This window comes from Dama dama, chromosome 22 (assembly GCF_033118175.1).
Source record: "Dama dama isolate Ldn47 chromosome 22, ASM3311817v1, whole genome shotgun sequence".
NCBI classification, from domain to species: domain Eukaryota; kingdom Metazoa; phylum Chordata; class Mammalia; order Artiodactyla; family Cervidae; genus Dama; species Dama dama.
This window is the reverse complement of record NC_083702.1, coordinates 8496014-8509163: the sequence shown is the minus strand read 5'-3', so window position 1 is coordinate 8509163 and position 13150 is coordinate 8496014. Positions and strand designations below refer to the sequence as shown.

Genomic DNA, 13150 nt, shown 5'->3' with positions numbered 1-13150 from the left:
CCCTGATAGCCGTGCTTGGCTCATGGCGGCGCTCAGTGACTGCTGAGTGACTGATCGAACAAGGGGCAAGCCAAGGTCGGGAAAGGGAGCTACCTGCTGAGAACTGTTTTCCCAGCCTGCTCCGTCCTCCACAGACAGCACCCTCTTCCTCCACACGTCCTCCACACGTCCTCCACCCTTCTGGAGGAAACAGCCAGGTCACTACCTCTGAGGCGTTGGTGAGGAGAAGTGTTTCTGATGATCTCAATTGGCATGTGTTACATTGAACCATAGGAAGTTGTTGTTTTTAGAGGCTGTGATGGACGGTTATCAGCAGTTGCTGTATGGCCTTTAGTAACCTCAGTGTAGAGGGTCCAGTTAGTAACCTTCCGGAAGTTAGGAGGACTCCTGCTTATCGCCTGATGCTTCCTGAGCATTCGCTGTGTGTCAGGGCAGTAGGGTTCTTTGTGTTCTCACGTCATCCTCATAACCACTTCGGGATGTTGGTACTGTTATTCTATCCAGTCTGTGGAGGAGAAAACTGAGATTCAAATAAGTGATGTAAATGTGCCCAAGGTATGATAAGCGGGGAGCCACAGAGCTGGGGTGTGAATCCACATCTGTCTGACCAGAGAGGTCTTCACTTGAACCGCAGCACCGTCTGGCCCTGCACAAAGGTGGCAGAGGATGAGCTGGAAAGCCACGCCGTCCTAAGGCTGATGCCACAGCAGCGTGCTCGCCCAGGGCTCCGGGCCAGCAGCGGCATGGCCGAGCTCAGGGATTCTTCCCCAGCACTGCTGAGCTGGTGGCCGACCAACATCCTCTCACCGGGTGCCGGCCGGAGACACGGTTATCAGGGTCCATTTGGGAGACTGTTCGTGGGTCTCCTCTTAGCTTGTTTCTCATGTGTGAGGAATGCATGAAAACATGCTGAGAGGATTGAATGCTGACATGATTTTAGGAACTTCTAGCTTTAATGTAAAAATACTTGCTGCATCCATCACAGAATTCTGATTCAAAACAGGCCCCACATACCTGTTACTCTGAAGGAAGACATTACATCTTCCTCTCGCAAAGCAGACAGACAGGTCTAGGACGGCTGGCCCATGAAGGAAGTGGCTTCTGCCATCTGTTTCTCAGCAGGACTTGTCTGGAAGCAGGAGGGCTTTCTCCCAAGTGGGCCATCATGATGGGCATTTAGCTCATACATGGCCCAGTTAGGGGCCCAGTTAGGTTGTGTCTGGGCAGGAGGAGGGTCTGGTGACCCAGCTGAACTGCCCTTGGGACAAGCTGACTAGTTTTGGCCCTAGATTGGCAAGTGTGTCTTTAAAGAGAACTAAGATTTTTTCATGGGCCTAATTTTCAACATGTGCTAGAGTAAAGGGTCCACAGGCCGATGTTTTCTCACAGTGCCCTCGAAGTGGTTCTTTGACTTTCCTTTTTGTTTCTTTCTCACTCACCTGACACTTCGAGTTTACCCAAAACTGTGCAGACAGCAGGGAGGAGATGAAGCTGTCACCTTCGAGCTCCTGTCACCTGAAAAATAGCAGAAGGATGTTTAGGGCTAGGTGGATATGGTTCCAAAACCTAGAAGGCAACTTGTCCTAAAAGATTTCAACCACATCTCCATGGTTATCTTCTGTTTATGGTACCTTACTTTCCTTTCATGGTTAGAAGTAAAAGGCTTCATTCAGAAAAAGACTGAGAAACTGCATTTCTGTTGAGGCTCAAGTTGGTGATGATAGGTTCTTTCTAGTTCTAAAAGGAACAGGTTAGAAAGTGAGAGGAAGCCCTGAGGGCTGATGCCTCGGTTGATTATTTATTGTTTTAAAATTGAGATACAAATCACATGCTACAAAGTTCACTACTTTTAAAGTGGATGATTCAGTGGTTTGAATATTTCATACTGTTGTGTGACTAATCACCACTCTTCAATTCCAGACCAGTTTTCACCTCCACAAATAGATACCCCACTGATGCACCCATTAGCGGTCACTCTGCCTTCCCCTCTTCTTCAGCCCCTGACAGTCACTAATCTACTTTCTGTAACTGGGGATTTGCCTCTGCTGGGCATTTCTTTTAATTAGAATCATACTAATATTCATCCTCTTGTGACTGGCTTCTTTAACTGACTTGTTACTGGCTTCTTTAACTGTTTTTAAGATTCACCTATGGTATAACATTATTAGCACTTCATTCCTTTTTACACCTGAATAATAATCCATTGTGTGAATATTCTATGTATTTCATATATCGCTTCACCAGTTCTTAGACATATGGGTTGTTTCTGCATTTTGGCTAGAATGAGTGATTTTGCTGTAAACACTCCATGTACAGTTTTCTGTGTGGATACCTGTTTTAATTTCTTGTGGGTAAATAACTAGGAGTGGAATTCTGGGGTCATGTGGCAACCCTACATTTCACCTTTTGAGGAGCATCAGAGTGCTTTCCACAGCAGCTGCTCCATCTTACATTCCCACCAGCAGTATATGAGGCTTCCAGTTTTGCCACATCCTCACCAACACTCATCATTGCCTTTTTGATTATAGCCGTCCTCGTGGGTGTGACATGGACTCTCACTGTGGTTTTGATGTGCATTTTCCTGGTGACTAATGATGTTGAACATCTTTGTACCTGCTCATTGGCTACTTAACATCTGTTATTTGGAGAAATGTCTGTTCAAATCTTAAGCCCGTTTTTAAAAATTAGGCTATTTGTCTCTTTATTGTTGAGTCATTTTTTAAAGAGGACAAAAAGACAGAGGCAAGGGTTTAAACAATAACAGGAGATTTAGTTAGATTGCAACTTCATAGTTTCCCAGCTGTGAGGTGCTGAAAAGTGTGGTGGATGAAGTAGAAATGCCTGAGTCAGGTGAGTGGAGGTATTGAGTCAGACGTGTTCTAAGTGATTCCTCAAAAATTCTGGCTTGGAGGAACCTATTCACGGAAGTTTCCACGGTGTCTGGTTTTTGTTTTCTGTTTTAAGGAAAATTTGCATGAGCATAGAGTGTCAGGAAGTCTGTCTGTGTGATCCTCTCCATCCTTAGGAGTGCGGGGCCTGTCCTCTTGGCTCACAGAGCTGTTGAGAACCACAGTTTTATAGCTTCTTCACAGTATTTTCCTCTTGGATGAAATGTTGAGAACAGTAGGCTTTTTCTTTCAAGTGAGACTTTTCCTTCCCTGTCAAACATTTACCTTGCCACCGCCTTGGACCAGCATATCTGAGTCTACGTGTAGAAAGGACCCCCTGCAGAGGGGCCGGGGTAGATGACTTTCCCCTTTGCACTCCTGTCCAAGCAGATGTTTCTGGACCAGATGACGCTTGAGGAGCTTCCCAGCTCTGAGACACTAGGCTAGGAAACCCCAGTCTGGATCTGCAGAAGATTTCTCCTGTCCTCTTCGCACAATGTCAGGTGGGAGGCGGGGGCCTGGCTTGGAAATGGGGTGACAGGCCTTCCAGGGGAAAGGGAGTCTTACCCAAGAGGACCTCCCTGGTGGGAGGGAAGCAGGCTTGTTTCCCACGGACCTTTGAGGGTCACATGGACCGTCCAGGTCAGAGGAAGTCTTCTGACAGGCCTCTGGGAGAGTTACTGCCACTCCTCAGTGGCACTCCTCAGTTTTCTCGAGTCCCTACCCTCCACCTCCCTGCAGTCCTTATACGCAGGTGGAAGGCGAGCCAGAGGAGGAGGTCTGGTTCCATCTGGTAGCACGCTGCTGGTCTCCTGTAACTTCTCCCAAAAGTTGCAGGTTGCTAGCTTTCTGCCCTCCCCTGTCCATCCCACTGTGGATGGTCCAGTCCTTTAATGATGGGGGTGGGGGAGAAGGGGTGTGTCAACTTGAATTTACCCCCTGAATACTCTGCATTATGTTTATCTCCCATTCCTGGTCTTCCCTGCTTTTAGGGAGTCACGTACCTTCTGCCAATGGCCCCTTCTCAGCCCTGACTCCGAGCATGTGGCCCCAGGAGATCCTGGCCAAGTACGCGCAGGTATAGCAGGCTCAGCGGCTCTGCTCCACCTGGGGCGCCCGGGGGGCCACCAACTGCTGCAGGTATCCTGGGAGGGGAGCCGCTCCCCTGTATTCACATGGGCTCCCAAGTCAGAGACAGCTTCTTGGCTCTACATCCTCTGTGAATCAAGCATTAGGTTGGAGAAAAAGTATGACCTCTGATCTTGGTATTATGGGGACACGAAAATGCATAAAATGTGTTTCTTGCCTTGACCTTATTATCTTTGACCTCTGAGGAAAACAAGGAAAATGTGGGGAGAATTCAAGAGGGTCGGGGGCCCCATAGCTGAGAGATGACCACAGGAGGCTTCAGGGAAGGCTGGGAGAAGTGCTGACCTTCCCACCCCCGGCTCTAGAAGGAGGAGGCCGTGGAGCAGCCGGAGTTCTGCTATGATGAGTTCGGGTTCCGCGTGGACAAGGAAGGTGAGACTGAGCACCTCGGGGGTAACCTCGCCCCCGTCCTTGTTGGGGAGCACCAGCTCTGTGACTGATGACACTGTGGTGGCCTCGGGTTCTGGATGTTTCACCCCGATGTTCTGGATCATGGACAAAGCCCTATCTGATGCTGACGCTATAGTGTACAGAGTCCTCCAGGGTATTTTTGGTTTTGGAGGGGGCAAGGTTCCCTTTTTCCTTTTCTTGTCACTCTGCACAGCTTGTGGAATCTTAGTTCCCCAACCAGGGATTGAACCTGGGCCCTCAGCAATGAAAGTGCTAAGTCCTAGCCACTGGACCTCCAGGAATTCCCTGTTTGTGTTTTTAAGATTAATTTTATTGATCATAATGATAATAAAAGCAATAATGTTCATTATAAAGAATTTTTAAAATACATCAAAATATAAAGGTTAAAACAAATTAACCCATAATCCTACAACCTGCAGATAACTGCTGACATTTCAGTGTGTTTTTCTCCTGGCTTTGTGAGTATCTTTCATAACCAAGTATCTGTAACTATGTACCTTTCATAACTAAGATGGTATCAAATACATGTTTTTATATTGTTCTTATATCTCTTCACTTTATTCCATGAGCATTTTGTCTGTCAGTTAAGATATCCTTTAAAGACTACTTTCTGTGACTGTGTACGGTCCCATTGTAATGGACTGGTCATCGTGTATTTGTGACCAGTCTTCTGTAAGCGAACCCCAGGCCATGCCCACTGCTTGCTGCTGTCGGTCGCCACATGGGTGCTTGGGAGGCTGTCTGCCAGAACCCAGGGTGGCCTGTCACCAAGCAGATAACTGACTGATACCAGCCATCTGCAGGTCACGCACATTTCCAGTTCTGACGCGTCTTCCTTGTTGTCTGGTTCATAGGCAGGTGTTTGTGAGTTAAAAGCTGGAACTGAGAGGAACACAGGGAACTTTCTAGTATGACGGGAGTATTCTGTATCCTGACGGGGACAGTGTTTAGATGTTTGTTTATTGATCCTCGACAAAGACAAGGCCAACGGGATTTTTCAGGGCAGGAGGGTGAACACCCGGGGAGCGGGGATGGCAGGCTCATGGGTCTGGTTTGGGGGAGACAGTGAAGAGCGCGGACTTGCTGTTCAGGGTTCCAGGGAAGTGGCTGGAAAGGGGGCCCTGGGTTTCGGTGGGGAGATCTGGGCAGTGGACCCTGAGCCCGGCCCTCTGCTCTCAGAGCACAGGCAGCGAGGTCGCTGTTCCCCCTCCCCACAGACGCAGATGGCACCCCCTATTCTGGCCAGCTGCTGGAGGATCCTCCCCAGAGGCTGCGCTGGCAGGCCCACCTGGAGTTCACCCACAACCATGACGTGGGGGACCTCACCTGGGACAAGATTGCCGTCTCCCTGCCCCGCTCGGAGAAGCTCCGCTCCCTGGTGCTGGCCGGGGTCCCCCACAGCATGAGGCCGCAGGTGAGGCAGGGGCCCGAGGAGGCCACGGGGATCAAGGCCCCACGGAGATTGAGTGCCGTGCCCCTTCCTCAGCTGTGGATGCGGCTATCCGGGGCCCTACAGAAGAAGAGGAACTCTGAGCTGTCCTACCGAGAGATCGTGAAGAACAGCTCCAACGATGAGACCATTGCCGCCAAGCAGGTGAGGCCCTGTGGGCGGAGGCCCCTCGGGGGTGGGCCAGGAGGCGGCCCTGGGTAGTCCTTTCACCCCGACGCCTGTGCCTGGAGCCAGCTTCTCCCTTGGTGCCTCTAGGAGGTGGGGGGATAGTCAGAAAGGTCACCATACCCAGTGCATATTAGGGTCCCCTGGAGACTTTAAATGCAGGTTTCCAGGCTTCTTTCCAGAGATTCTCATTCCATAGCTCTGGCTCAAGCCCCAGGCTTCTGTAGTTTTGTTGAGAAAGTCCCAGTGAACCACGTGGCCTCAGCTGCACACCAGCTGGGCTCTGATCCCCAGGGGAGGAGGGTTAGCTTTGACCCAGAGCCTGAGGACCCCCCCTTCCTGGAGAGAAGCCAACCTGAGGTTTGCCCCATGCAGGGGTCCCTGGCCGCCTCCCCGGGGGTCTCGGTGTCGTGGGTGCGGAGGCTCTGCCGCTGCAGCTGCGCCTCACGGGCTCTTGTTGTGGGCGGGCTGCCGGCAGATCGAGAAGGACCTGCTCCGCACCATGCCCAGCAACGCCTGCTTCGCCCACGTGAGCGGCGTCGGGGTGCCCCGCCTGCGCAGGGTGCTCCGAGCGCTGGCCTGGCTCTACCCGGAGATCGGCTACTGCCAGGGCACGGGCATGGTGAGCACAGCCTGGGGCGACCCATCTCACCGTCGGGGCGGGTGGCGGGGGCGCCCAGGGGAGCGAGAGGGCCGCCAGGTGCCGGAGGCGGGCCCGTGGTCTGTGGTGTGACCCCCACAGGGGCCGCCTCACTCTCACGGGCCCCGAGGGCATGGAGACCTGGGTAGATGCTCCTTGTGCCCCTGCCCTGCCAGGTGGCTGCCTGCCTCCTGCTCTTCCTGGAGGAGGACGACGCCTTCTGGATGATGTGCGCCATAGTGGAGGACCTGCTCCCTGCCTCCTACTTCAGCACCACCCTGCTGGGCGTGCAGACGGACCAGCGCGTCCTGCGGCACCTCATCGTCCAGTACCTGCCTCGCCTGGACAGGCTGCTCCAGGAGCATGACATTGGTGAGGGCCCGACCCGCCTCTGCTCTGGGTCCTGGGGTCCCAGCTCGGGCTTAGGTGCTGCGGGTCTGAGGCCTGGGACGTGGCCGTGGACGGGCCTGGCAGCTCAGGAGGGAGGAGGGGGCGTGCCCACCCGTGGTGCTCTCTTGCTTTCTGACGCCCCCGCCTCCGCCATGGCTCACGGGCCTGGGGGATATCCTCCTCTCTGGCGGTCCCGCGCCCACTGCCCCGGCCCCGCCTCAAGGCCCCTGCGTGTGTCTGCAGAGCTGTCGCTCATCACGCTGCACTGGTTCCTCACGGCCTTCGCCAGTGTGGTGCACATCCGCCTGCTGCTGCGCCTCTGGGACCTGTTTTTCTACGAGGGCTCCCTGGTGCTGTTCCAGGCCACGCTGGGCATGCTGCGCCTCAAGGTGACGGCCCAGCCCCGGCGTCAGAGGCGGCTCCCCAGCAGCCCTGCAGGGCCCGCCCTCCGCCTCCTCCCCTCCAGGTCGAGGCCTCCTGCGGCCTGAACACCGGCCCATCCGTGGGGGGGAGGTGTGTGTCTCTCAGGGGCAGGGCCTCCGTGTGCTCAGCTTGACCGTCCAGGGGAGTCACCCCGGTGGCTGGGGTCTGCCAGGCGGTGACGCCCACCCTTCGCCCGGCCCAGGAGGACGAGCTGATCCAGTCGGAGAACTCGGCCTCCATCTTCAACACGCTGTCGGACATCCCGTCGCAGCTGGAGGACGCAGACCTGCTGCTGGCGGAGGCCATGCGGCTGGCGGGCTCGCTCACCGCCGTGGCCGTGGAGACCCAGCGCCGCAAGCACCTGGCTTACCTCCTGGCTGACCAGGGCCAGCTCCTGGGTCCCAACGCCACCGCCAGCCTCTCTCAGGTAGGCACAGGAGGAAGGAGGCCGCGCTCACCTCCGCCCCTCGGCTCAGCTCCCAGGGCCCAGCCTGGCCAGACCACCGCTGTGGAGGGACCGCCGCTTTGGCCTTGGCACGTCCCTGCCAAGAGCCACCCTGTTTGGGCACAGGATAGACCCAGGCTTGAAACGACCCTCAGAACTGGCCTCAGAGGCCACGTCAGAGAAGGCGGCGCGAGTGAGATGCCGGCTGGGCCTCATGCGGGACGGCTCTGCTCGCTGCCCCCCGTGCTGGGGCGCCCCCTGCTTGGCTGGGTGCCCGGCCCCGCTGACCTGACTGCATGCCCACAGGTGGTCTGGGTGCCAGATGCCCGGGCCCCGCTGACCTGACTGCATGCCCACAGGTGGTCCGCCGCAGGACCCAGCGGAGGAAGTCCGGCATCACATCACTGCTCTTTGGTGAGAGCTCTGTGCAGGTGGCCAGACGCTGGGCTGGGCTCTGAAAGTGGGGAGATGGGGGCGATCAGACTCACACCCCGCGTGGACTCTGCACTTCTTTGGAGTCGGGATGGGGCGTGGCCATAGCTGCCATTGGTCTCTGGACCTTGCAGGGGAGGATGACCTCGAGGCGATGAAGGCCAAGAACATCAAGCAGACGGAGCTGGTGGCTGACCTTCGGGAAGCCATCCTGCGCGTGGCCCGCCACTTCCAGTGCACAGACCCCAAGAACTGCAACGTGGTGAGTCTCGGGGCCAGCCCTGGGTGCGGGGCGTGGCCGGGGCCCCGCTCCCCTAGCCCTGTCCCGAGCAGTGGCCCTCCCACCGCCCCGGCAGGAGCTGACCCCAGACTACAGCATGGAGAGCCACCAGCGGGACCATGAGAACTACGTGGCCTGCTTGCGCGGCCACCCGCGCCGGGCCAAGGCCCTGCTGGACTTCGAGCGCCATGACGACGATGAGCTGGGCTTCCGCAAGAACGACATCATCACGGTGCGTGGGGAGCGGCGCCTTCCCTTGGCAGTGGTGGGGTGGCCACGCCCTCGCCGGGCCGCTGGAGCCGAGCTTCCCACGCTTTTCCTTGGCAGATCGTCTCCCAGAAGGACGAGCACTGCTGGGTGGGGGAGCTGAACGGCCTGAGAGGTGAGGCCGCCGTCTGGTGTGTCGTTCAGGGCCCGGGGGGGCAGGGGTGCGGGCCAGGCCGTGAAGCTGCGGCGGCGCCGGGTTTGCTCGGCGTGCCGGTCGCCCTGTGTCCTCAGCCCGGTCGCGGGTGGCTGCGCGCCTCCCGGGCTCTGCTTCTCCCACAGGCTGGTTTCCGGCCAAGTTCGTGGAAGTCCTGGATGAGCGGAGCAAGGAGGTGAGCGCGCACGCGAGGTGGGCCGGTCCGCGGGGGCCGCGCCCCTTCTGTCCCGAGGCTGGGGGCCCCCGGGCTGTGTCCCCCGGCGTGTGGAGCGCTTGTGAGGACGGGGAGGGGCTGGCTGGAGCCTCAGACCCCGTCCTCCCCCCTCAGTACTCCATCGCGGGGGACGACGCTGTGACGGAGGGGGTCACAGACCTCGTGAGAGGGACCCTCTGCCCGGCCCTCAAGGCCCTGTTTGAGCACGGACTGAAGAGGCCTTCGCTGCTCGGGGGCGCCTGCCACCCCTGGCTGTTTATCGAGGAGGTGAGTGTCCAGACCCTGTGGAGCTGGTGGGGAGGTGACCCGCTCAGCCGGACTCCGTGGCTCTGACCTGACTCACCTCACCCCCCAGGCGGCGGGCCGGGAGGTCGAGAGAGACTTCGACTCCGTGTACTCCCGCCTGGTGCTGTGCAAGACCTACAGGTAACCCGGCGCCCGCATCCTCCTGCGGGGCCCCTCCTGCAGGCTCGCCTGGCAGCCTGGGGCTGGGGGTGGAGGCGGGGCGTGGCCCGAGCCCTCCAGGGCGGTGCAGGCAGCTCTGGTCCCCCCTCAGGTTGGACGAAGATGGCAAAGTCCTGACCCCAGAGGAGCTGCTCTACCGGGTAAGGGGGGGCCGTGGGCGGACCGGCCTCTAGGGTGGGCAGCTGGGGACACCTGAGTGACCACTGTGTCCCCCAGGCTGTGCAGTCTGTTAACGTGACTCACGACGCCGCACATGCACAAATGGACGTGAAGCTCCGCTCCCTCATCTGTGTGGGGCTCAAGTGAGTGTGCGCGTGCCCTCTCGGGGGATGGGGCTGAGCTGGGCGGCAGCCAGGGTGGCTCCCGAAGTTCATCCTCCAGCGTGAGACTGGCCACCGCTTGGCAGGGAGGGGCGCTGGGGCTCGGGCAGCACCGGTTACAGTGAGGTGCGCGGTCAGGGCTCACCGGGGACCTGGCTGCAGGCTGAGGGACGCCAGCCTCGGGGAGCCAGGCTGAGCATGGGGTTTCTCGACTTGCCACCTGGCAGAGGGGCGGCGTCCAGGCTGCGCTGACCTGGGGGCGGGGGTCCCCGAGATGAGCTCAGAGCGCACTGTGGGCCTGCTGGCCAGCGAGCAGGGGGGTCACTAGCTGAGTGCCCAGCGGGGCTGAGGGCCCCTGGCGGGAGGTGGTGACGGAGCCTCAGCTGCAGGAGGGGTGTGAGGGGACCGGGGCCGCAGGCCTCTGAGCAGGTCCCCCCTGCCCCCAGCGAGCAGGTGCTGCACCTGTGGCTGGAGGTGCTCTGCTCCAGCCTGCCGACCGTGGAGAAGTGGTACCAGCCCTGGTCCTTCCTGCGCAGCCCTGGCTGGGTCCAGATCAAGTGCGAGCTGCGGTGAGGAGGCCCTGGGTCCTGCAGCCCCAGCCGGGGGGTGGGCTGAGCCCCTGCCCGCATCTGACAGCCCCCCCACTTTGCCCTCCAGGGTCCTCTGCTGCTTTGCGTTCAGCCTCTCCCAGGACTGGGAGCTTCCTGCAAAGAGAGAGGTGGGTGGTGGGGCCTGCCTTCCCAGGGACTGTGGCAGGTGGGGCAGGCTGGCATCGGTGCCAGGGGCTGCCTCCCCCAAGCGTTTCCAGGTGGCCGAGGCCTCGGGGGCCCTGAGTGCTGGCGCCGCCTGTGAGGCCCGCCCTGGCCTCTGCCGCCGGGCTTCCTCGCTGTGTGCCCAGCAGCCGTGACAGGAGGGCTGTCTCGTGCAGGAGGAGAAGAAGCCCCTGAAGGAGGGCGTCCAGGACATGCTAGTGAAGCACCACCTCTTCAGCTGGGACATTGACGGGTGACGTGCTTCTCCAGGGGCCCTGTCTCACCCAGGTGCCCCCCTGCCCGCCCAGCAAGGAGAGAACGGCCCGGCCCAGGCCAGCCCGAAGCTTCAGGGTCAAGGGGAGGACACGCTCCAGGGCTCTGGGCACCGTGGTGGGGGGTGCAGAGGGTGGCAGGAACAGGAGGAGGTGCCTAGCTTTGCCGAGCCCCCCAGGACTCGGGGAGGGCCTTGTCCTGCCAGCGTCTTCACAGAGGCCCTGGGCCCAGCGCCACGTGCTGACCAAGTACTTCGGGAGGAGGTGGGCACTAGCTCCGTGCTGTCAGGTTTTGCTCAGGAAGAGGGTGGGGGTGGCTGAAGGCTCCTGGGCCTCCTTGATTTATCAATAAACTCTTGTCTTTGAGAAAGCACCTCCTCGCCTCCCATCCAGCCAGGGCTGGGAAAGGGTCACGGTGTGGACACCCAGGACTCAGCCCTACCACCCACGTCTCGTCTAAGGTGCATTGAACAAGATGGACCAGCAAGAGGTGTTTTTGTTTTTATTATTTTAAAAAGTTCACACAGCTGTCCACCTCTGGTTTTGGTGACTCCACCCCTCGTCCCCTGTGATGACCGTGACGGGCAGGAGTTGGCAGCCAGAGCCTGAGGGCTCCCCCGCCGTCCCCGGGCCGTGGCGGCTGCAGTGAGGCAGCAGACGGAATGTGGGCAGGGGGCAGGAAGCACCCCGCCCTCGTGGCACTGATAAGGAGCAGGAAGCAGGAGGGTGGGGCACAGGCTGTGGCGAGGTGGCTACACGTCAAACACAAGTGACGGGTGGGACCGCGGTAAGCCGTGTCCAGCCCTGGGAGTGGTGGTCTCCAGGCCCTTCCGTGTGCAGAAGGCGGGGGCGGCCACACCCCCCCCCTCCCCCCCAGATATATGTGTGTCTATGTATGGCGATATAGAATAGAGATATGTACACCTGTACAGAAAATGTTTGCCACCAACCACTACATGGCTGCACTACACCAAGACACTAAGATGCAGGGAGCCCCCGGGAAGCCTGGGACCCTGGTGCTGGCGTCACGAGGATGGTGAGGTAGAGGCCCAGCCCGTCCCTCCCTCGGGGAAGAGGGGAGAGGAGGACGCGCTGGCCCTGGCTCTGCCTCAGCCCCGGGCCTCGCCTCCTGAGCAGACTGCAGCCGGCAAGTGCACCCCGACCTCACAGAAGGAGGTCAAACAGAAGCCCGGCCCGTGCAGGCCTCCCCAAGCCCAGGGTGGGACCCGGCACCGCCTCCTGGGTGAGCCCGAGGCAGGCATGGGGATGCCTGCTCTGGCCTCCACGGGGCAGGGCCTGTGATTGTCAGGACTTCCGGCCTCACAGAGGGGTGGGATGGGGCTGGAAAGTGCCGGCGCCCCGGACTTCTCGGGGCCTCTAGCCCTCCCACCCCCCGGAACTACAAGCAGGAGTCCCAGTGCAGCTGCAAGTCGTGGCCGTCAAGGAAGTCCGTGGAGAAGAGGCTGGGGGCCGTGGTGCTGAGCGGGGCCAGGCCGAGCACCGGCCCGCCTGACGACAGCTCCAGCCAGTCCATGCTGTCCAGGTGCCCGTCGGCCAAGTCCAGGCCCACGCCGCTGGGCTCAGGCGCAAAGTGCAATTCCGAGGTGTCCATGGGGGATGGGGGGTGGTCCAGGATGGCGGAGCTGCTCAGCATCTGGCTGTGGAGGTCGTCAATGAGGGAGAGGGGCTCTGGCCCCTCGTGCCCGCCAGTCAGCAGCGGCAGCCCTGTGCTGCTCTCCAGGAAGTCCTCCAGGCGACCGGGCAGGGCCGGCGAGCCCGACGGTGGTGGGGCAGCCTGAGGGAGCTCGGCTGCGGGCGAGGGCTGGGCGGCCAGGGGCGAGCCGCAGGCTGCTGTCGGGGGCGCCTTCTCTTTCCCTGGCTCCTTGAAATCCGCTGAGATCTCTGCCAATCAAGAAAGCAAAGGGGCGTCAGAAGCCAGCCTGAGTGTGACCTGCAACTGGAGCTTCCCCTTACAGCATGTACAAATATTAACTCAAAATGGGTCAAAGATCTAGATTTAGGAGCCAAAACTA

General features: G+C 59.2%; 2 protein-coding genes across 7 annotated transcripts in view; one reads left to right on the top strand and one right to left on the bottom strand.

Annotated features, from left to right (window-relative positions):
* The window catches only part of SGSM3 (small G protein signaling modulator 3), a 33108-nt gene extending 21618 nt beyond the window's left edge, over positions 1–11490 (top strand). Inside the window, exons 2-22 of one of the 4 annotated variants that reach the window (XM_061124476.1) lie at positions 3279–3391; positions 3881–3966; positions 4343–4409; positions 5666–5862; positions 5935–6042; positions 6542–6685; positions 6880–7075; positions 7337–7482; positions 7719–7943; positions 8321–8375; positions 8528–8655; positions 8750–8905; positions 9001–9055; positions 9220–9269; positions 9423–9575; positions 9664–9734; positions 9865–9913; positions 9990–10075; positions 10547–10662; positions 10751–10811; positions 11022–11490. In XM_061124476.1, the coding sequence (XP_060980459.1) occupies positions 3385–3391; positions 3881–3966; positions 4343–4409; positions 5666–5862; positions 5935–6042; positions 6542–6685; positions 6880–7075; positions 7337–7482; positions 7719–7943; positions 8321–8375; positions 8528–8655; positions 8750–8905; positions 9001–9055; positions 9220–9269; positions 9423–9575; positions 9664–9734; positions 9865–9913; positions 9990–10075; positions 10547–10662; positions 10751–10811; positions 11022–11040 (2175 nt within the window). In that variant the 5' untranslated portion in view covers positions 3279–3384 and the 3' untranslated portion in view covers positions 11041–11490. Of the gene's footprint in view, positions 1–3278; positions 3392–3880; positions 4029–4342; positions 4410–5665; positions 5863–5934; positions 6043–6438; positions 6686–6879; positions 7076–7336; positions 7483–7718; positions 7944–8320; positions 8376–8527; positions 8656–8749; positions 8906–9000; positions 9056–9219; positions 9270–9422; positions 9576–9663; positions 9735–9864; positions 9914–9989; positions 10076–10539; positions 10663–10750; positions 10812–11021 lie in introns of those variants that run through there. The other 3 variants (XM_061124474.1, XM_061124478.1, XM_061124477.1) reach the window with 3 other exon arrangements.
* A 116-nt stretch (positions 11491–11606) lies between these two features.
* MRTFA (myocardin related transcription factor A) overlaps positions 11607–13150 on the bottom strand; it is a 103132-nt gene continuing 101588 nt past the window's right edge. For all 3 annotated transcript variants that reach the window (XM_061124471.1, XM_061124473.1, XM_061124472.1), the window contains one exon: positions 11607–13019. In XM_061124471.1, the coding sequence (XP_060980454.1) occupies positions 12517–13019 (503 nt within the window). In that variant the 3' untranslated portion in view covers positions 11607–12516. The remainder of the gene's footprint in view (positions 13020–13150) is intronic.